General features: G+C 43.9%; 1 protein-coding gene across 2 annotated transcripts in view; it reads right to left on the bottom strand.

The window, feature by feature from the left end:
- The window catches only part of SMTN (smoothelin), a 119,996-nt gene extending 100,137 nt beyond the window's left edge, over positions 1 to 19,859 (bottom strand). For both annotated transcript variants that reach the window (XM_083145300.1, XM_083145301.1), the window contains exon 1: positions 19,676 to 19,859. In XM_083145300.1, the coding sequence (XP_083001426.1) occupies positions 19,676 to 19,726 (51 nt within the window). In that variant the 5' untranslated portion in view covers positions 19,727 to 19,859. The remainder of the gene's footprint in view (positions 1 to 19,675) is intronic.
- Between the last annotated feature and the right edge of the window lie 4,597 nt (positions 19,860 to 24,456).

Genomic DNA, 24,456 nt, shown 5'->3' with positions numbered 1-24,456 from the left:
CAGACTAACAAAAAGAGAGTCTGCGCGTTAGAAAAATGACGACAAAAAATAAAAAATAAATGAAAAAAGTAAATGAAAAAAGTAAATGAAAAAAGTAAAAAAGTATCAGCACTGTCTAGAAAAATAGAAAAGATTTTTTACAGGAAAATATTCCTGTATTCATTAAGGCCCCTCGGGGCTACTGTCCCCAGATCATAAATCCACCGAGCCTCACGCTGGTGCAATTTCTTTGCTCGGTCACCACCACGCAATGGAGGTGGTATGTAGTCGATGAGCATACATCGTAGGCTGGCCACCGAGTGTCCATGTGATAAGAAATGTTTTGCCACCGGTTTATCCGATTTTTTCGTCTCCAGGGCCTGGCGAATGGACAAACGATGATTCGCCATACGTTCCCTGAAGCACCTTGTGGTTAATCCCACGTAATATAGTCCACATGGACAGATAAGAATATATATGACGAAGGATGCGGTGCACGACAGCCTGTGCCGTATCTTTATTTTCTTCCCAGTATGGGGGTGCGGGAATGTTTGTCCAATCAGCATCGATCGGCAAGTGGTGCAATCCGCACAACGAACACACCCGAGGCGTTGTGTTGATAACCAAGTGGCTGTACCGGTGATCGGCTGTACTTGTGGCCTCATAAGCATCTGCTTCAGGTTTGGTCCACGCCGAAATGACTGCATAGGCGGTATTTTGCTTATATGGCCCATTCGTGTATCTGTGGCCACAATCGGCCAGTATTTCTTAATGGCTTTACCCATGTCGTCTGATGCTGTATTGAATGTGGACGCAAAGATCATGCGATCCTGACCAGATCTTTTTGGAGGATTCAACTGCTCTTTATGGTGCCTGTTGCGTGCTTTATAAAGGCATCTGTTGATGGTTGTCTGTTGGTAACCTCTTTCGAGGAACCGCGAGCACATCTCCTCAATTTGTACCTGTGCCGTTAAGTCAGACGAATTGTTCCGAAGAACACGTATGAATTGGGAAATAGGGAGACTTTCCTTCAGGGGACACGGATGGTGGCTTGTTGCGTATAGCAGGGAGTTACGATCTGTATCCTTACGATATAATGTAAATCCGATCTGTCCATCTTTCTTAAACAAAGTAACATCCAAGAAATTAATCTCGGTAACAGAGATGTTAAATGTAAAACGGATGGTGGTGTCCAGCATATTCAGGTGATCTATCATCTCAGTGAACTCCTTCTCGGTGCCCACCCAAATCAAAAAAATGTCGTCAATAAATCTTTTAAAACTCAAAATCTTTTTAGAAAATAAAGGCATAATCTGTGTATTCTCATATTGGTGCATATACAAATTTGCATATGAGGGGGCTAGGGCTGACCCCATAGCGGTCCCCGATCGTTGTAGGAAATATTCTTTCATGTAGAAAAAGTGATTCTGACGTAAAACCATCTCCGCTAATTCTAATAGAAATTCTGATGGTGGACCGCTATGGAGACCCTTCTGTAGATTAGCCCTCAATGCATCCAGACCACCCTGATGGGGGATCATTGTATACAATGAGGTGACATCCATAGTCACAAAAAAGGCAGAATCAGGAATACCACCCAAGGTTAGGACTTTCTCGAGAAAATCGGAGGTGTCCCTTACATAACTCCACATATTTTGAACATACACCTGTAAAAAACTGTCAATATAGGTGGCTAACGGTTGCAGCACGGAACCCACCGCCGATATAATCGGACGGCCAGGTGGATCATCCAGTCTTTTGTGGATCTTAGGTAACGTATAAATATACGGACAGACTGGATGATCCACCTGTAGATAGGTCAAAGTATCCTTATCAATCAAGTTAGCCTGCAGACCACGAAGCAGAACAACATCAACCAATTTTTTGATATTATACATCGGGTTGGTATTAAGTTTTTCATAAGTATCGGAGTCTGCAAGCTGTCGCCGAATTTCGGCATCGTATGCCATCCAATCCTGCACAACAACTCCCCCACCTTTGTCAGCCTGACGAAAAACAAGTTGTCTGTTTCCCATCAGGCCACGCAGGGCTGAGCGCTGTGGTGCGGAAAGGTTGTCATAATGTGGCAATAAATGGTGATTGGACATCTCCTGCTCAACAAGCCGCGTGAACGTGCGAATGCTAGGATTCGCTGAGCCAGGGTCAAACGTGCTGTTCTTCTTAAATTTGTTGACCTCTGACATTTCCTTAGTCTGGGGTCCAAAAAACTCCCGGAGGCGCAACTTGCGACCAAATTTAAAATTATCCACAGACCAATCAAATTTATTTGGTCTAACCGTCGGGACAAAAGAGAACCCCAAACTAAGGACTTCAAGTTCAGCCTCTGTCAGCTCCTGGCTGGAGATATTAAACACCAATTCACCTATTTTCCCTTTCCTCCTCTTCTTCTTCCCCCTGCCGCCCCTCCTCGTGGGGTATTTGTTGGGCGGTGCGAGGGATCCGGGAATTTGCGTGTGACCCTTCCTAAAAAAGATGAAGATGACGATGCCGATGAGGCAAAGTCTCTAGGTGGTCTCCCTTCACCCTCCGAATTAGATTGGGAAGAGCTGTGATATGAGAGATTAGGTCGGGATCTGAATGGACGGGTGTCACCCCTATTCTGGAATTTCCGAGTTTCACCCTTCAGCCACCTGTATACCTGATGGTTGGTATAGTCCTGATTAACAACCTCTAGTTTTTTCTTTTTAAATGTTATGAGGTCGTTCTGGTAGGTGCTAATTTGTTCACCAAGTTTCTCAAGCCAATTTGTGCTGGAATCACCAGCCAAAACTGGCGCAGAGGCTGAATTGAGGACAGCAATTTCACTCTTAATTTTAGTCAATTCTATGCCAACCTCCTCGATTACCAAAAGGAGGAGATCAAGTGAGCATTTGTTCAACACACCACACCATCGGGTGCAGAAGGCAAGGTTACCACGCCCGATAGTGGGTGTGTTGCTCACTCGAAAACCTCTCGGAATTCTTTTATTCCTATAGTAATCAGACAAAAACTGACCATGAAGTGTCAAATCAACCTCTCTCTTTCTAAGCTTGAGAAGCTTATGGTATAGGTCAATCGCCTTATCATCCGGTAAGGATGAAAATTCAGAATGATGGAATAAGACCTTCTCGGCCTCGTCATCCGTCAAGGAGATCAGTAAATTCTGGGCTCTATCAAGAGTCGCATCATCAAGCATAGAGATTGGAGGCTGTGACATAATCAACTCAAATCCAAAAACACAATGTAGCCAAACAAGATGTACATGCACAACTATATGAGCCAGAGCAAACTATTAAACATGTAAACAAAAAATCTTGTATAGACAAAAAAATCTTCTTTTTAAAAGGCAAAAATTGATGGGACACCGAGGACTGAGTACACACTGAGCAATTCACCTCAAAAATTGGACACTCTAGAAAAAATCTACTAATAGACAGTGCTGAAAAAGGCAAGAAAAATATTAAAAAAGCTAATTACCACGTAGATGTGATGCAGCTTTGCACACTCCTGGATGCATGCAGAGTCCCAGTTCAAAAGGAAATCCGTGCTTTAATTTTCTTCACAACCCTAATAAGGGTAATATAGGTGCTGGAACAAGGAGATATCCAAAACAGGCAAAGTCCCCATATATACTGGTAGGAGGATCCGCACACAGGTAAGTCACAGGACAACAAGGGGTGCTCCACTTTAAGGGAATCGGAATCCCAAATATACTTTTGTTTGTTGGAAGCAGGCACTCACCAAAAACGAATTCAGAGCAAGTTGAAATAGATGGTTTAATCAATCATCATGTATGTCGACGTTTCGATCCGCCACAGGGATCTTTGTCAAGACAAGATGTGTCACAAACGAGACAGGCAGCACCAGGGAGTGTACATGTATGGTGTCAGTGGTCGGCTTTTATGGGATCACTAGGCTTAATAGGGATACACCCACTTCCTGTTAAACAAAAAGCAGGAAGTAGGCTATAAAGTACCATAAGCATTAGTCTAAAGGACTCAATTACATAACATAAAGGAAGCCCTGTTGGCGATTAGCGGAGTTTCTCATATGTGGCTGGCGTATAAATTGGCCCCCGAGGGGCCTTAATGAATACATTTCTTACAATATTTTCCTGTAAAAAATCTTTTCTATTTTTCTAGACAGTGCTGATACTTTTTTACTTTTTTCATTTACTTTTTTCATTTACTTTTTTCATTTATTTTTTATTTTTTGTCGTCATTTTTCTAACGCGCAGACTCTCTTTTTGTTAGTCTGTCAGTTTTTTCATGTTTTTATATGCATATTTTTGAAGTTGCTTAGATATCATGTGATGTGATGTATCGGGTAGTGTGTTATGGTCGGTTTGTTTATGGTCACTTAATGCATTAATTATAACTGATTAGCGATCACATCCAATATTTAACTATCAATTTAACTTGGTTGATTGGCTAGGTATCAGGAGTGATAAGTAGCGCGTTTTGATATAACATTAAATTTTATTATCAGGCAATGTTTCATTTATGCGCTAGCAATGATAAAGGTTTATTTGTTCCCCTCTTCCGGGTTTGCGTGCGTTCCATCTTGGTGGAGCGCACGCTACTTCCTGGTTGTAGTTATTACTCACTTAGCAACATCCGGCTGTTTCGTCTCAGCCGTATACCCGGAAGTTCATGCGTTCCACGGCGGTGGAACGCATGCCGCTTCCTGTCTCGTTTGTTTGCGTCTTTTCCTCTAAATTGACCAATTTATACGCCAGCCACATATGAGAAACTCCTGATAGATGCTAATCGCCAACAGGGCTTCCTTTATGTTATGTAATTGAGTCCTTTAGACTAATGCTTATGGTACTTTATAGCCTACTTCCTGCTTTTTGTTTAACAGGAAGTGGGTGTATCCCTATTAAGCCTAGTGATCCCATAAAAGCCGACCACTGACACCATACATGTACACTCCCTGGTGCTGCCTGTCTCGTTTGTGACACATCTTGTCTTGACAAAGATCCCTGTGGCGGATCGAAACGTCGACATACATGATGATTGATTAAACCATCTATTTCAACTTGCTCTGAATTCGTTTTTGGTGAGTGCCTGCTTCCAACAAACAAAAGTATATTTGGGATTCCGATTCCCTTAAAGTGGAGCACCCCCTGTTGTCCTGTGACTTACCTGTGTGCGGATCCTCCTACCAGTATATATGGGGACTTTGCCTGTTTTGGATATCTCCTTGTTCCAGCACCTATATTACCCTTATTAGGGTTGTGAAGAAAATTAAAGCACGGATTTCCTTTTGAACTGGGACTCTGCATGCATCCAGGAGTGTGCAAAGCTGCATCACATCTACGTGGTAATTAGCTTTTTTTAATATTTTTCTTGCCTTTTTCAGCACTGTCTATTAGTAGATTTTTTCTAGAGTGTCCAATTTTTGAGGTGAATTGCTCAGTGTGTACTCAGTCCTCGGTGTCCCATCAATTTTTGCCTTTTAAAAAGAAGATTTTTTGTCTATACAAGATTTTTTGTTTACATGTTTAATAGTTTGCTCTGGCTCATATAGTTGTGCATGTACATCTTGTTTGGCTACATTGTGTTTTTGGATTTGAGTTGATTATGTCACAGCCTCCAATCTCTATGCTTGATGATGCGACTCTTGATAGAGCCCAGAATTTACTGATCTCCTTGACGGATGACGAGGCCGAGAAGGTCTTATTCCATCATTCTGAATTTTCATCCTTACCGGATGATAAGGCGATTGACCTATACCATAAGCTTCTCAAGCTTAGAAAGAGAGAGGTTGATTTGACACTTCATGGTCAGTTTTTGTCTGATTACTATAGGAATAAAAGAATTCCGAGAGGTTTTCGAGTGAGCAACACACCCACTATCGGGCGTGGTAACCTTGCCTTCTGCACCCGATGGTGTGGTGTGTTGAACAAATGCTCACTTGATCTCCTCCTTTTGGTAATCGAGGAGGTTGGCATAGAATTGACTAAAATTAAGAGTGAAATTGCTGTCCTCAATTCAGCCTCTGCGCCAGTTTTGGCTGGTGATTCCAGCACAAATTGGCTTGAGAAACTTGGTGAACAAATTAGCACCTACCAGAACGACCTCATAACATTTAAAAAGAAAAAACTAGAGGTTGTTAATCAGGACTATACCAACCATCAGGTATACAGGTGGCTGAAGGGTGAAACTCGGAAATTCCAGAATAGGGGTGACACCCGTCCATTCAGATCCCGACCTAATCTCTCATATCACAGCTCTTCCCAATCTAATTCGGAGGGTGAAGGGAGACCACCTCGAGACTTTGCCTCATCGGCATCGTCATCTTCATCTTTTTTAGGAAGGGTCACACGCAAATTCCCGGATCCCTCGCACCGCCCAACAAATACCCCACGAGGAGGGGCGGCAGGGGGAAGAAGAAGAGGAGGAAAGGGAAAATAGGTGAATTGGTGTTTAATATCTCCAGCCAGGAGCTGACAGAGGCTGAACTTGAAGTCCTTAGTTTGGGGTTCTCTTTTGTCCCGACGGTTAGACCAAATAAATTTGATTGGTCTGTGGATAATTTTAAATTTGGTCGCAAGTTGCGCCTCCGGGAGTTTTTTGGACCCCAGACTAAGGAAATGTCAGAGGTCAACAAATTTAAGAAGAACAGCACGTTTGACCCTGGCTCAGCGAATCCTAGCATTCGCACGTTCACGCGGCTTGTTGAGCAGGAGATGTCCAATCACCATTTATTGCCACATTATGACAACCTTTCCGCACCACAGCGCTCAGCCCTGCGTGGCCTGATGGGAAACAGACAACTTGTTTTTCGTCAGGCTGACAAAGGTGGGGGAGTTGTTGTGCAGGATTGGATGGCATACGATGCCGAAATTCGGCGACAGCTTGCAGACTCCGATACTTATGAAAAACTTAATACCAACCCGATGTATAATATCAAAAAATTGGTTGATGTTGTTCTGCTTCGTGGTCTGCAGGCTAACTTGATTGATAAGGATACTTTGACCTATCTACAGGTGGATCATCCAGTCTGTCCGTATATTTATACGTTACCTAAGATCCACAAAAGACTGGATGATCCACCTGGCCGTCCGATTATATCGGCGGTGGGTTCCGTGCTGCAACCGTTAGCCACCTATATTGACAGTTTTTTACAGGTGTATGTTCAAAATATGTGGAGTTATGTAAGGGACACCTCCGATTTTCTCGAGAAAGTCCTAACCTTGGGTGGTATTCCTGATTCTGCCTTTTTTGTGACTATGGATGTCACCTCATTGTATACAATGATCCCCCATCAGGGTGGTCTGGATGCATTGAGGGCTAATCTACAGAAGGGTCTCCATAGCGGTCCACCATCAGAATTTCTATTAGAATTAGCGGAGATGGTTTTACGTCAGAATCACTTTTTCTACATGAAAGAATATTTCCTACAACGATCGGGGACCGCTATGGGGTCAGCCCTAGCCCCCTCATATGCAAATTTGTATATGCACCAATATGAGAATACACAGATTATGCCTTTATTTTCTAAAAAGATTTTGAGTTTTAAAAGATTTATTGACGACATTTTTTTGATTTGGGTGGGCACCGAGAAGGAGTTCACTGAGATGATAGATCACCTGAATATGCTGGACACCACCATCCATTTTACATTTAACATCTCTGTTACCGAGATTAATTTCTTGGATGTTACTTTGTTTAAGAAAGATGGACAGATCGGATTTACATTATATCGTAAGGATACAGATCGTAACTCCCTGCTATACGCAACAAGCCACCATCCGTGTCCCCTGAAGGAAAGTCTCCCTATTTCCCAATTCATACGTGTTCTTCGGAACAATTCGTCTGACTTAACGGCACAGGTACAAATTGAGGAGATGTGCTCGCGGTTCCTCGAAAGAGGTTACCAACAGACAACCATCAACAGATGCCTTTATAAAGCACGCAACAGGCACCATAAAGAGCAGTTGAATCCTCCAAAAAGATCTGGTCAGGATCGCATGATCTTTGCGTCCACATTCAATACAGCATCAGACGACATGGGTAAAGCCATTAAGAAATACTGGCCGATTGTGGCCACAGATACACGAATGGGCCATATAAGCAAAATACCGCCTATGCAGTCATTTCGGCGTGGACCAAACCTGAAGCAGATGCTTATGAGGCCACAAGTACAGCCGATCACCGGTACAGCCACTTGGTTATCAACACAACGCCTCGGGTGTGTTCGTTGTGCGGATTGCACCACTTGCCGATCGATGCTGATTGGACAAACATTCCCGCACCCCCATACTGGGAAGAAAATAAAGATACGGCACAGGCTGTCGTGCACCGCATCCTTCGTCATATATATTCTTATCTGTCCATGTGGACTATATTACGTGGGATTAACCACAAGGTGCTTCAGGGAACGTATGGCGAATCATCGTTTGTCCATTCGCCAGGCCCTGGAGACGAAAAAATCGGATAAACCGGTGGCAAAACATTTCTTATCACATGGACACTCGGTGGCCAGCCTACGATGTATGCTCATCGACTACATACCACCTCCATTGCGTGGTGGTGACCGAGCAAAGAAATTGCACCAGCGTGAGGCTCGGTGGATTTATGATCTGGGGACAGTAGCCCCGAGGGGCCTTAATGAATACATTTCTTACAATATTTTCCTGTAAAAAATCTTTTCTATTTTTCTAGACAGTGCTGATACTTTTTTACTTTTTTCATTTACTTTTTTCATTTACTTTTTTCATTTATTTTTTATTTTTTGTCGTCATTTTTCTAACGCGCAGACTCTCTTTTTGTTAGTCTGTCAGTTTTTTCATGTTTTTATATGCATATTTTTGAAGTTGCTTAGATATCATGTGATGTGATGTATCGGGTAGTGTGTTATGGTCGGTTTGTTTATGGTCACTTAATGCATTAATTATAACTGATTAGCGATCACATCCAATATTTAACTATCAATTTAACTTGGTTGATTGGCTAGGTATCAGGAGTGATAAGTAGCGCGTTTTGATATAACATTAAATTTTATTATCAGGCAATGTTTCATTTATGCGCTAGCATTGATAAAGGTTTATTTGTTCCCCTCTTCCGGGTTTGCGTGCGTTCCATCTTGGTGGAGCGCACGCTACTTCCTGGTTGTAGTTATTACTCACTTAGCAACATCCGGCTGTTTCGTCTCAGCCGTATACCCGGAAGTTCATGCGTTCCACGGCGGTGGAACGCATGCCGCTTCCTGTCTCGTTTGTTTGCGTCTTTTCCTCTAAATTGACCAATTTATACGCCAGCCACATATGAGAAACTCCTGATAGATGCTAATCGCCAACAGGGCTTCCTTTATGTTATGTAATTGAGTCCTTTAGACTAATGCTTATGGTACTTTATAGCCTACTTCCTGCTTTTTGTTTAACAGGAAGTGGGTGTATCCCTATTAAGCCTAGTGATCCCATAAAAGCCGACCACTGACACCATACATGTACACTCCCTGGTGCTGCCTGTCTCGTTTGTGACACATCTTGTCTTGACAAAGATCCCTGTGGCGGATCGAAACGTCGACATACATGATGATTGATTAAACCATCTATTTCAACTTGCTCTGAATTCGTTTTTGGTGAGTGCCTGCTTCCAACAAACAAAAGTATATTTGGGATTCCGATTCCCTTAAAGTGGAGCACCCCCTGTTGTCCTGTGACTTACCTGTGTGCGGATCCTCCTACCAGTATATATATATATATATAGATATGTATATATATATAGATATATATATATATAGATATATATATATATATATATATATATATATATAGAGATATATATATATATATATATATAGATATATAGAGATATATATATATATATATATATATAGATATATAGATATATAGATATATAGATATATAGATATATAGATATATAGATATATAGATATATAGATATATAGATATATAGATATATATATATATATATATATATATCTCTATATAGAAATATATATATAGATATATATATATATAGATATATAGATATATATATAGATCTATATCTATATCTATATATATATATATATATCAACAAGGAAAGGCAGGGCTGACCCAGGTTCAGTGTAAATGGTGCAGACCCAGGTCGAAGTGCTGTGTAAATGCAGTATAAAGCAGGGTCAGACCCTTGAAACTCCAGCGTTCAAAGACCAGGGTCGGACCAGGGTTTTTGGTGTAAAAGGGGTATAACAGGTGCATTAAAAAAATCCTAGAATGAATACTTGTATTTTTGCATTCACTTTTACTTATGCCTGCTGCTTTAGTAGGGGGAACCTTCCCCCCGAAAATCATCTCTAAACCATTGTAATGCTGAAGTGAGAACAAAGCCATGCATCCCTCATTATAGGGGAAAGAAATTAAACACCTACAAAGCAAAAGGTTTTATTGGGTACAAGTGCCTAATTTGTATGTGTGCCATGTAGTACAGATGTTCATGGTGAACATTTTTTCCATTAATACAATTCTTTTACCTTCACAGTCCCAGACAAGGTGGTAAAAAGTACGTAATATTTCTTAATGACATCTGGAAAATCCTGCTCATTCTGTGTGTAATTTGACAGCGGAATAAAAAAAAAATTCAATACTAAAGCTAGAATAATTATGTTCTATATAAATACCAGTTATATGGAACTAAAAATTCTGGAAAGCTTTCGAATCATTTCAGCTTAGAAATGGTTAGAACTTTAACTTGTTACTTGATGAGTAGAATGACAAAACCATTGTCTTATCTCACGGGAACTGCAACATTAATCTTATACCTACTGGCTTGCACCAAGATCTCATTAACAGAATAAAGCCATATAAAAATAATCAGCTGAAGTGTGAAAATAAACTGTAGCACTGATAAAAGACTGGACAAGGCATTGGCAAGCTTTTCATGGACTCTCCAATACTAATAAAACTAGAGCCTGTCTTTTCACTTTCAGAGTCTATACAACATTTGTAGGCACATGCAAGAGGCATGGATCATATGGTCGACCTAAAGATTAGACAGTCATTAGGTCGACATGGGTCTAGGTCAACATGGGACAAGGTAGACATTATGTCGACATGGGGTTTTTCACTGTTTTTTGACCCGAATGTCGACACACTCGACATGGACATCGGGTTAAGTGCACTGCGCTCGCCATGCTTCGGGCACTGATTTATTCTTCCACCACGCCTTAGTGGACGGCAGGGCATGAAATACCGCCTGTTGGCACATGTCCGCTCAAAAAACCCCATGTCCACCTTTTGACTGTCGACCTAGACCATGCCGACCTAATGCTTATGTCAACCTAGCAGTATGTCAACCTAGCAGTATGTCAACCTAGCAGTATGTCAACCTAGCAGTATGTCAACCTAGCAGTATGTCAACCTACCAACCGTATCCCCATGCAAGTAACAGATGCCCGATGGATGATATTCCACTGTTCTGCAGATGGGTAAGAGGGCCACAGGGGCCCATTACTTGTCACATTTATTGTGGCCAATTGTACAGGTTTAGATGCAGCTAAAACTGTGCAAACAGAAATAATGGGCGCCTGCAGAACTCTCGCCCCATGGGCAGACAATCGAATAGTTCCCAATTTAAATGGGAGCTGCTGGCACTCAAAAACAACTGTATTCCCCTCTATAAGAGTCTCATTATTTTAAAACGCACTTTGACAAAAGATTGCTGGACACAGACAATACAAAAATCCCCCCTAACTGCTATAAAACGGTACAATCTGCAATAGGTTTATAAATACAATGCATTGAAACCATACGGATAAAAATCAGAACCTGTAACAAAACAATTACCAAGTTTGTTACTAAAGGAAAATCTCCACACTACAACCATACCAATATACACAGGCAGACCTTAAAATAAAATAAGCAAATTCTATGCAAAGTATCTTATCATATTTTACTTTGACAACATCTGGGGAGAACGCAGTGAGAAACAAGATGTACAGTATAGAGACAACTCCTGTTTTGCAAAGGTTTGGATAACTCTGCCCATGCACTACTAGACAAAATAAAGACCTGAAAAAAAAAAAGCATGTAAAGAACTGCAGAGAAACAATCGGCAGACTATCAGTGCCAGGGTGCACGTAAATACTCTGCATTCCTAAACGTACAAGGAAGCAAAAGCTCCCTTTGTAGGCATTTACTCTTGCACTGCCATACGGGCACAATCAGGAATAAAGCACAAGATCTCTGGATGCCAGTTACACTGCAGTATAGTGAAAAACTAAATATTATTTTAACTGAATGCAAAGTTATAACTATCTTCAGCATAGACAACCAGTAATCTCTCTAGCACATAAAACTAAGCTCCTACCAATAGGGGTTAAAAAGACTGGTCAAAGTCTAAGAATATGTGGCAAGATTAATGGCTAGACAACATTACATTTTGTTAAACACTGAACTGCCTTGTAGCAAGAAGTTTTATCCCTAAGGTGCCCCCCAGCTGAAACCCCTAGACACTATTTAATGGCGGTGAAAGATAGAGGGCATGGGGGTTGAACTCTTGGACATATAGTTTGCGATTGGTCCTCCCATACACTCCATTTTTACCCTTCATATACTTTTATTTGGGTTGAAAAACAACAATCCCTGGGAGAAAAAAAAAAAGTTGCCAGACTTAATTTTCAGAAATCTATTTTGTTCTCAGTTGTCAGACATACAAAAAAAAAAATCTATTTTTTGCTTGGAATGTGTATACAAGAAAAGTGCTTCTAAGAAAAGGCAGAGGATCGGTGTTCATGACTATAGGTTGGAGCCCCATTCACACTAGGTCATTCCTGTTTCCCAGCACAGCTACATCCTCAAAAGCAAAAATGTCACAAGTCACAACTTGGAGAGAGCAATTTGCAGCATTTGGCCACCCAGCTCCATGCCAATCATATCAAAATGATTATAACTTGATTAGGTACTTGTTACCTAGAATCGCGCCCACGATTTTGATCCTAGGCATCGCAAGGAAAAAAAATCGCGTCGGTCGCATCGCATGCGGCCAAAAAAAATAGCATGCGATGCGACCGACGCGATTACCGCGATTTTACATAGGGAACAATGTTAAATGGCCCAATTGACCCGATTTCACATAGGGAACAATGTTAAATGGCCCACAGACCCCAAATAGCCACCCTGAAGTGTGAAATGCCCCCCCCCCCCAATTGTTAACGCCACCCCACGATCAACGTCAACCCGAAGCGTGGCGAGCGCAGCGGTACGCGTCCTCCGACCTTTTCATACCCCCACTATCCACGTCGGTGTGGAGTTGAGAATAAAAAGTGTGGCTATTTGGGGTCTGTGGGCCATTTAACATTGTTCCCTATGTGAAATCGGGTCAATTGGGCCATTTAACATTGTTCCCTACGTAAATCGCAGTAATTGTGTCATTCGCATCGCATGCGGTTTTTTGGCCGCATACGATGCGACCGACGCGATTTACCATTCATTTCTTTGAAATCGCGGGCATCGCATCGGTCGCATTGCATGCCATTATAATGGCATGCGATGTACATGCAGTGCCCGTGATGGGCGCCGTTCTAGGTAACAAGTACCCTTGATTACAACAAATGATAAACTACAGTTTAAGGTCTGATAAAAACCTAAAATTGTTGGTATTTTTATTATATAATTGTCTAACTTCACTTCCCATCCTCGTGCATTTAATTAAAATTTGATATGGCTAGGATTAGGTAAATTATTATACGAGGGCATGGAAAACACGGATTGCCATGGTGACAAATTTTGAAAGGACTTTGAACCCAGAGCAGATGTGCTGTTCTAGAGTCACAGCTCCCTATTATTCAGGAATTCTTTCCCATTTTCTTACCGGCAAGTGATGGCATAGGGGGCTTGGTTGCAAATTATCTTATGGGTGCTGCCCATAGCAACCAGACCCAAGATATCTTATCTAGCACATTCTAAAATATAATAGCTAGCATGCAATTGGTTGTTACAGACAACGCCTTTCCTTGGGGTATGGATCATTGGATTAGGTCAACATGCATGAAGGTTGACATGGGTCAGGTTGACTGAGACATTAGGTCGACATGGGGAAGGTCAACATGGGGTTTTTCTCCTTTTTTGTTCAAAATGTCAACACAGTCGACAGACGCTAAAAAAAGGCACTAGAAAAGTGCCCCCCTTGCACGGCTCACCAGGCTTCAGCCCGCTAGTGGACGGTAGGGCATGAAATACCGCCTGTCGGCTCACTCCAGCAAAAAAAAAAAGTTAAAAACCCCATGTCAACCTAACGTCTTGTCAACCTAGTGACCTTATCCCTTCCCTTGCCCTCTTTAGGTTTGTATAAATCTCAGCCCAAATGAAGACGGTCAATGTAGTGAGACACTGCAATATAATCTGATTTGGGGCTGCATTCTGTGAGTGGTCTCTTGCCAGAAACTCCTTTCTCTCCCTTGCGGTCTATGGTGTCTGAGGTTACGAGTGACAGCTGTCATTTAAACCCTGGCTGTTGTCAGCTGCTTGGATCCACTTGCCCAATGTATTGGAAAGAACATTGCGTCTTACAATCCCTAGGTCAGGATGCTTTAAGCAACGCATTTTGCTTACGAAGGATCCTGGCCTCTCTTAAAAAACATTACTGTGTTTATTAACACCGTATGCTTGAACAAAAGAACAGCTCTTGCAGTAATCGTACTCTGGGTCTCAACTCCAAAGTCTTATCTGCACAAGCATGAGCGGATGGCCTTGCCGTACTGGGTGATCTGATCAAATCCCACTCAAGGGGAAAATGTGGAAAAGGGCTGTGTTAATTGTATCCATGCTCCGGGAATCTATCCCATTCCGGGGCTTGGTGCATATGCAGTAAGCTGGCAAATATTTGAAAACAGCATTTTCAGAGTTTTGGCCGCACTTTAAATGTTGATGCATGCCTCATCTGTTCAGCACTTTAGGGTTGACCAATAACTTACACAACTCTCCTGGAAGAACTACAAGGTTCATTTTTATCCATCTGGTTGCTCAAATGCAAACTTGCCACCACCAACCAATGATTAAGTTTCCCGTAGCATCTATTAAACTGCTATGCACGGTTATTCTTATTTCCATGCCAGTTCCTGTGGGATCTTATGTGCCTCATTTACCCACTGGACTTTCCACTAGAACAGTGGTTTTCAAACGCTGTCCTCAAGGACCCCCCCAGCAGGTGCACAGGTGTATTCATTACTCACAGACATTTTAAAAGATCCACAGGTGGAGCCAATCACTTTACTTGTGAATCTGTGCGGAGACCAGAAAAACATGCATTGTTGCGGATCGAGTTTTGGAACCAGTGCCGTAGAACCAGATATGGTGTTGATTCAATTAGGGACAATGTGTTGGAAATGCTCCCTATGTGCTGCTGCAATATTTCTGTAAAATGGGCAACATTATACATATTTTACAATGCAAAATGTCGGGGGTTCCTGTATGTATGACTAATTTGGGTGGTTTCTTGTCCTGCTCTGCCATATTAAGGTGGGCTATGCTTTCTTGGTCTGTTGGGTACACAGTGGGCAATATATCGTCAAAGATATGGACAATATCGATAGAATGGTCAATATCACAAATGTATTGTCAAGTGTGCACACTCAATATCGTTACTGAGCCCCCCGTTGTATGTACATACAGCTCAATCTGACAATATTGTCAGCGTCTACCATGTATGGAGCGGGTGACATCACTGACTGATATCTTGAAAGATATCGACTAGTGTGTACGCTCAATATCGTTCTCCCACAGCACTGAAGATAGAGTTAACTATTATCTTCTAGTGTGTACCCAGCATTACAGTGCTCCGCATCCTTGCTACACGACCGTATGGATGCAGACATGTTGATTCAAAGTCAGGTGAACAAACCTTCCAATCAGATCTGTGCTTACAGGATTCCTGTTACCAATTGCATCCTAGAGCATGCGATTGAAATCTGCAACCGTGACATAGCCAATGACTCCCGAAATGTGCTTTAAGCCTGAACAGCTGAGTGATGGAAGCTGATAGACCAGGATGCCCACGTGATAAGCAGATCACTAGCTCACCCCTCTCACCCCTCGCAGAAAACAGGAGCAACATGCTCCTGTTTCTGGGAACACAGGCCTTCCCATCACCAGTGCCTGCTAAACTGTGGGAGGTATCACAGAATGGGTCCTACACAGATGCAGATTACAAAACCTTGGAGATGTGTGTTAACTGATGAATAACATACATCTGAGTCACGTCCCTTTTACTTTTGCCAGTATCCAAATAATCTAGAAACATTTTTGTTAATGTTTTTTTAAAAGCAAGTTTGTACAATCATCAAATCTCCCACATGCCCAGACTTCCGATTCTCAATACCAGCATCCAAAGGCCCATTAACCAGGGTATGGATGGCCATCGAACATCGATGATTCAAAATCATTGATTGCTTATGGCCGATGTCTAATACTTTTACCATCGATGGGGGAGAACAGATGGTTTCCCTACATCGATGGACCAGTAGAAACAATGTTTCTTCAAGGTGCCAAGACACAGAGCATAGCTCCGCCCCTGACAACCTGGATGCCCCACCCCCATACTCTGATTGGCCTATGGTCCAGTCAGACAGAGATAACCATCAATAGCTAAAACTATCAGAATAACTTTATTGGCCATGTATTTTTTTGTGGATACAGTGCAGCTTCAATGGCTATCCAGCAAATAGTTTATAACTATTGATGGCTGGTCGCAGAGTTGCCATCGATGGCAACCATCGATGGTGACTGCACCGATGGCCATCCCTAAACCAGGGCAGAAAACATTGCCACAGCTGTTATAGTGTTCATTCTAGCACCCGCTATCTTTAAAAACCCATGTAGTTTCTCTTCCCTGCCTACTGTGGCGTTTCTAGCACAGGTCTGGTTTGCATATCAGTGCTGATATACAGACCACACTGCTATAAGCACTACAGCGACACCCCAGGCAGGGAAGAGGAACTGCATGGGTTTTCAAATATGGCAGGTGCTAAAATGAACACTATGTTAGTATATATCATCCAATACTCTATAAAACCAAAAGGTGTGTATGTAGCGGTGCATGTTTGGGGACAAAGGTCTAGTTCAGGCCTGGCCAACCTGTGGCTCTCCAGATGTTGTCAAACTACAAATCCCATCATGCCTTGCCACAGTTTTGCTATAAGGGAGTGTTAAAACTGTAGCAAGGCATGCTGGGGTTTGTAGTTTCACAACATCTGGAGAGCCACAGATTGGCCTGTCCTGGTCTAGTTGCTAAACATACGTGGATCATAAATTAGACAAAACTTAGTTGACCCCAGCTAAGTATGGTATAGGACTGCTAAAATTTAAATCAACTTGCTGCCATTAAAAAATGCATACATTATTCATTCCTGCGCGGAATGTCAGTTCTAAATGACCGACAGCTCCCTGTGCACAGCAGCTACCTGGCAGATTCCCCATGTGACAGCTTTATCGTGCTGCGCTGATAGTCTAGCGTAATGTTAATGTTTTTTGTACTCAAGTTGGTTTCTGGTTTTACGGTTAAGAAAAGTGGGTTGTTGGTCACTGCAAATGGTAGAGATTAGTGTGGGAAAAGTGTACACAAGAAAAACCATAGGAAAGATTACTATGTTAATAACACAAAACAAACACAAACTATGGAAAAATAAACAATTTCTAAAAGGACAACAGACTCTATCCAGCAACAGTACATCATATGATGTTGATATAACATTAACATGGGAACAGTCATTAAATATTCTTCTGAAAGCAGGCCAGAAAGTGACTAGAAATGCGTAACGCCACCGATGTATAAGTGACATCTCAAAGGCTGGCGTCCTGTTAGTCAAGTTGTGAGGGGATGCAAATCGATTAAGCGCTGTTTTTTTGTCACTCCTCGGCCTTGTAAACGCATGTTACAATACTTACGCATGTGCAGTCAATCAATAATTGATCTCCTTTTGAATTTGTACAACAGTGATCAGGTCTGAATAACCCCCAATGTGTACAGGGCTTCGGACAAAAAGCAGTAGGTTGCAACGGACAACAGGTCGACAAGTCATGGCATACAAATGAACATGTCGACATAAGTTTTTCATTTTTTAACACTTTACCAGCCATATAGATTATGATTGGGAACAGTAAGGAATGGCGAGTGCGGCGAGGGTACACACTACTAATTAAGGGTCTATGTGCTGAAATCTACAAATGGACCCCCGAAAAAAAAAGCCAAAAAACTAGTGTCACACCTACGGTCCACACCCTATATTTACTTTTAATAAAGGAAACCCCATATTTAATTTATTCTCCCTCAGGGAGGGCAAACCAAATGCATTACCAGGTGTGTGTGTGTGTGTGTGTGTGTGCGAGATTGATGCAGACATACACTCACAATGAGTCATGTGGTGAGCTCATATCTACACATAAAGAAGTTATAGATACAAGATTATTAATGCCTCCCCTAAATCCTCTTGTTCTCACACCTACCTATCTAGCCTAGTAATAAGAAGGACATATGTCACCAATATGCTTATGAACTACTGTAATACCTATTCATCAGTGGAACGAATAGGGAAATTGCAACACAAGAGGACAGACGCTGCCCTCAGGGAAGCAAGATCCCAAAACAACTGTGAAGCCTGGACTAGACACACTATGGTGTGAGTTTTAAAAGTGAGATGTTGTCAATAACAACCAGATTCTACGTACCTAGCAACTTCTAGATAAAACTAGAATCTGGTTGCTATGGGCAACACATCCCACTTCTAAAAAAAAAAAAAAAACATCAGTTTAGCAAATGTACCCCACTGTCTGATGGAGTGACAAAGAGGACGGGGTAATAGGGATATGGGTAAAAACCGGACCAGGACAAAACCCCCGGACTGCCGGACCAGACATCAAACTCTGCATTTTGGAGCTTGTAGCGTCCGGTCCGGGGGTGTCCTGTCTGGTGGTTCTGCCTGTGACACCTGTCACCAGGTAGAGGAGGAGGGGTAGAATAAAGTCTCCCTGTATGGTCCGGGCATGTAGCAAAAACCGGACGGTCCGGACCACAGGGGGAGGCTGTAATCTCCCCTTCCCCATGTCCCTGATTATAGCTATCACAGGGACCCCCCCCCCGAACAGGACACCCCCCGGACCGGACCCCATAAGCTCCGGACTGCAGATTTTGATGTCCTGTCCGGCGGTCCGGAGTCTAGTCCGGTCCGGTTTTTACATAGTCCCGGGTAATAGCATTACAACCTCTACCGCCACTCGCTCCAGAGTCCAGCATGCAACCCATAAAGGACTTGTATTTGTTACTTATTGCTGATCCATAGAAGGTTTCGCCCTGCCCCGGCACTGGAGCAGTACATGACTGCTGTGTGCTTTATTAGCGGCTGACTCACATCCTTCCTGATAAGACAGGACAGCAGGTAAGACAAGACCCCGCCAGGTGACACTCACAGCACCAGCCGGGCTGCTCTCACGTCCTCCGATTACTGACTGCTGCAGTTGTACGCTCAGACCCCGCACATCGATGCGGAACGTTGTAGATCAGACTATAGTGATAAGCACCCATCCTGGCGTTATATACTGTGGCGGCTCAGCTACAGCCGCATCTCCGTACAGGAGTACCACTCACACAGCAGCTGGATCACTAGATGAGCCCTGGACCGGAGCTGCGCATCGTATCAGAGACAGCCTACCAGAGCAGTGCACTGGACGGGAAGGAGGGGGCGCACTCACCAGCTTGCGCAGCGAGCCCTCATCCATGGTGGAGAAGCGCCTCTCAGACATGTCTGTAAGTTGTGCAGAACTGCCTCATACACAGATACCACCACCGCTCAGTCTCTACGAACATACGAGTCGATCTAAGCTCCAACACACCGCAACTTCAAATCACAGTGTTTCCGGTCGTGTCTCCCCCAACTTCAACGCCCCGCAAATATCGACCAATCATAACGCTCGAATAGGCAAAGTGCGACGCCCACCTGACACAGGAGTGGACAGATCGAATCTAGAGTAACCGCCCTCTACCTTTGTAGGCACGTCAGGGGGAGGAGTCACGGCTTTAGTTGCTGGAAAGAAGGCTTGGTAGGTGCAGCGTGTGCAGGTAAATACGGATAATTGAAATCAAAACTGTCGGTTGGAACGGTTACTCCGCTGATCAATGTGTCATCTGTTCAGGCCAGGGCAAAGAGCAAAGAGGCTACGTCATTGCCTCAACAACCTGCGATGAATGGCAGCATTAATGTACTATGTGCAGAACGGTTTTAAGAAATATACAGTCATGACATTTCTTTTCCATTACAGGAATTGAACATATCCATGCCTCCCTTTCTGCCATCTGATGAGAACATGTTTATACTCTTGTAAGAGGCACGGGGAAGGGGCCTGCGCCAAAACTCGCTGCGCGTACTCACCTCGCTGGCCTCCTTTTCTCACCTTCGGGGCGACTAAGGTCCCGGTACTTCTCCCTCGTCTTCGGCTGGGCTCGGACACGACGCTACCTGTGGAAGAACAGGGGAGGGTAGAGGGATGGAACAAAAGCCCCACTAAGTGGGGGAGGGGATGGTCATCACAGGCACTACTGGCCTCAGACTGGTTACACCGCTAGTGGAACACGGAGGGTGCAACCTGGGTGGGAAATGCTCCAGGGGTGAGGGGAAGGAGCACACACACGACGCAACACACAGATCCCACACAACTTAACGTGGGCATTCTGGCTCCCTTGATGGTCGGGGATCTTGAACCAGCACCTGAAACACACTGCAGGCCTAGTGCCGCCTACACTCCCATGTGGCCTAAACCGCCTACACTCGCTTATGGCCTAGGGCCACCTAACACGGCTCTCTGCGCAGGCGACGAGGGGAGCACACAAATGAAATACAGCCTATCTATCGATAAAATGTGGAACTGCCTACCGCTGGATCACAGTGGAGACACTGTTTAACTACGGGTTGCAGAGGCAGAACTCTGGGAGGCAATGGAGTCATCTGCCGCCGGGCTCCTGCTCCCAAGGGGGCACATCTCCTTCCCTTTCAGTTTTGAATCAGTTAATTGAAAGCAGTTGATATTGCTAATGTGGCTTACTCCCCCTTCTAACATCATGTTTGCAAGTGTCATACCCTGTATTAGACCCATGACCTTACTGGAGACAGACACCTTACTGAATGAGCTATTTTGGGGGGCACCAGTACTTACCTTGCCTCCGGGCACTGGGATGAACTTACGCCACTGACGGGTTGAACACAGTCTAAATACAGCGGACCCAAGGCTGCCTTCACACGATGTGCTGGCTAACTGCAGTTAAACAGCTACACAGGGAATACAAGGGTAGGTGTGGTGAGCAGCACACTGGGATACAGTTGGTTGAGGCTAGCTGCAGTACCTATGCAGGTGACCGGCCTGATGGAAACAAGTACAAATGGTTTGGTGGTACTGCGCTCACCCCCTTACTGTGACAAATGGTATTGCATATGTGGTAAGTGCCTGCTAATTGGTATGTCTTATAAGAGAAGGATACACTGAGATGTGGGTGGGTGAGATTATGTACTTTATTGGTCAAATCACACTGATGAAGCCTGGCATACAGCCAGGAACATATAGGTGGTGAAACAATGATCTGAATAACGTCCAGGGATATGAATTGTGGGGGAGGGAGGAAAAAGAGTGGTGGAGCAACGGGGTCCGTTGCCGCAGGTAAAGGTGCGTACACACGGGGGGAGATATATTGCTCAGCAATATATTGCTGAGCAATATATATCGCTGCCGTGTGTACACGGCTTTACAGTCACGACTAAGTTCGCACAGAGGGTGGTGGTGCAGGGGGCTGGCGTCCCGTCCCCCCGCAGTGCACCTCTCACCTATGTGATGTCCAAAAGTGTGAACACTGGTCCGTCTCGCGATGTCCTGGTCTCTAGCCGCAGTTCGGTCAGCACGGCAACTGTACACGAGCTGGGCTCTACAGTGCAACAGCTGACCGCAACGCCGATACCCGGAAGATGCGTCACACCCACACTGTAGAGCCCAGCTCATGTACAGCTGCCGTGCTGACCGAACTGTAGCTAGAGACCAGGACATCACGGGACGGACCAGGACCAGTGTTCCCACATTACACAGGTGAGCGGTGCACTGCGGGGTGACAGGACGCCAGCCCCCTGCACCACCACCCAGTGTGCGAACTTAGTTGTGACTGTTACCTGTGGCAACGGACCCCGTTGCTCCACCACTCTTTTTCCTGCTCCCCCACTCCCCCGAAATTCCTATCCGTGGACATTATTCAGATCATCGTTTCACCACCTATATGTTCCTGGCTGTATGCCAGGCTTCATCAGTGTGATTTGACCAATAAAGTCCATACTCTCACCCACCCGCATCTTAAGGTGCATACACACTGTACAATTTTTTTGACCAATTTGGTTGAAAGACATTTCCATTGAACCCAGTGTCCTGGACGAAAGATGTTGACAAAAGATATTGTCAACAAACAAACGATGAATGATGATGCGCATACCCACCAGTTGTTCATCAAGATTGTTCGTCAACTGTGCATGCAGCTCAATTTGAATATCTTTCAAAAAGAGCCTATAAACTGTAGCTAGATCTATCTTCTTTCGTCTGTCGTCAATATATTTCGTCAACATCTTTAGTCCAGGACACTGGGTTCAATGGAAATGTCTTTCAACCAAATTGGTCAAAAAAATTGTACAGTGTGTATGCACCCTTAGTGTATCCTTCACTTATAAGACATACCAATTAGCAGACACTTACCACATATGCAATACCATTTGTCACAAGTAGGAGCTGAGCGCAGTACCACCAAACCATTTACACAGGGAATACAGGCTATCTACAATTTATTTATTTATTTACAGTTTTTTTATATAGCGCAGCAAATTCCGTTTCACTTTACAATAGTAGACAGTGATAAAACAAACTGGGTAACAACAGACAGACTTATAGGTAGGAGGGCCCTGCTACAAGCTTACAATCTATAGGGACATAGTAGGGAAACACAAGGACAGGCACAATAGCATAGCAAGTCCAGAAAGGGAGCTACAGTATATAATACAAAAGTGCCTCAGAGGGTAATAAGTGTGGAACTTAAATATGATAGGCTTGCCTGAAGAGGTGAGTTTTCAGGGAACACTTGAAAGTCTGGATAGTGAAGAGTCTACAATTAACACACAGCCTAGCTACACAAGAAATACAGGCTAACTACAATTAATACACAGCCTAGCTACGCAAGAAATACAACCTAACTACAACTAACACACAGCCTAGCTACACAAGAAATACAGACTAACTACAATTAACACACAGCCTAGCTACACAAGAAATACTGGCTAACTACAATTAACACATAGCCTAGCTACACAAGCAATACAGTTAAAGAAAACCTCACTCGAGGCTTACCTTCTCCTCTCCTACGATTGGCTGCTCCAGGGCTTCTGGGGTGGGTCACGCGTCGCGTGCGGATAACGCGCCACACGATGTGTGCGGGGACCTCGGGCGGCTTCCGGCTTTGGTGCTGGGAGCCAGCGCGAGGTGGCGCCTCCGTGCCCTTCCACACTCTCAAATTTAAAATTTGGCTTCAAACTAGAAGATTTAACAACAAGTGATAGTCTTGTTATCACTTGCTTCAGCCAATCTGTTCCTGTCATACTTGAAAAATGACAGGAGTTGAATGGCTTTAGCACCAATTATCTTTCATAGCGAGTGATAGCAAGGGTTCAGTGCAGGTTCAACAGTGTTGAAAACCCAGTAACAGCGCAAAAAAACACCCACAACTCTCCCTAAAATGGCATATATTTTATGCAGCCCATAGTTTTGTATTCAGATATCTCCCAACATGACCCATGCCTCGAGGGACAAACTACTCTGCTTATGGACTTTCCTCTTAATTTATGATTGCAAACACCTGTCTTGAGCAGGTTTACTAATAAGAAAGGCGTTTCACCAGAGGTGATGGCCATCATATATTAACCCCTTCCCGACATTTGACGTACATTTACGTCATGGTCGGGATGTACTTCCCGACGCATGGCATAAATGTACGTCATGCATTTAAAGTGTCACCGCGTCTATAGATGCGGTGTTTGAGGGGAGATGGCTGCTGTCCCTGACAGCAGACATCTTCCCTCATTGCCCAGGGGGGGCAGCGATGCCCCCCCCCCATCGACGATCGCTGCGATTGGCTGTTCAAATGTGAACAGCCAATTGCAGCGTTTTCTGTGTACCGGCGAATAACGGCGCTCGGTAACACAGGGATCGGTGGTGATTGGTGCTGTTAAGTACAGCACCAATCACCACCGGGTGTAAAGGGGTCACTGGTGGTCACCCCACCTGCCCCCAAGGCTGTGATTGGTCCGTCGAACCGACGGACCAATCACAGCCATTACACCTCAGAGAAAATAACGGAGACAGCCCTGCAGCCGCCATTCCGGTCAGGAACAGCGTGCAGAGCGGTCTCCGTGCCAATCTGTCCTCTTATACTGACCTGATCAGCGTTGGTGGTGTGGTGG

Source organism: Crinia signifera, chromosome 1 (genome assembly GCF_055691185.1).
Source record: "Crinia signifera chromosome 1, ASM5569118v1, whole genome shotgun sequence".
Taxonomy (NCBI): Eukaryota; Metazoa; Chordata; class Amphibia; order Anura; family Myobatrachidae; genus Crinia; species Crinia signifera.
This window is presented reverse-complemented; position numbering and strand designations above follow the sequence as displayed.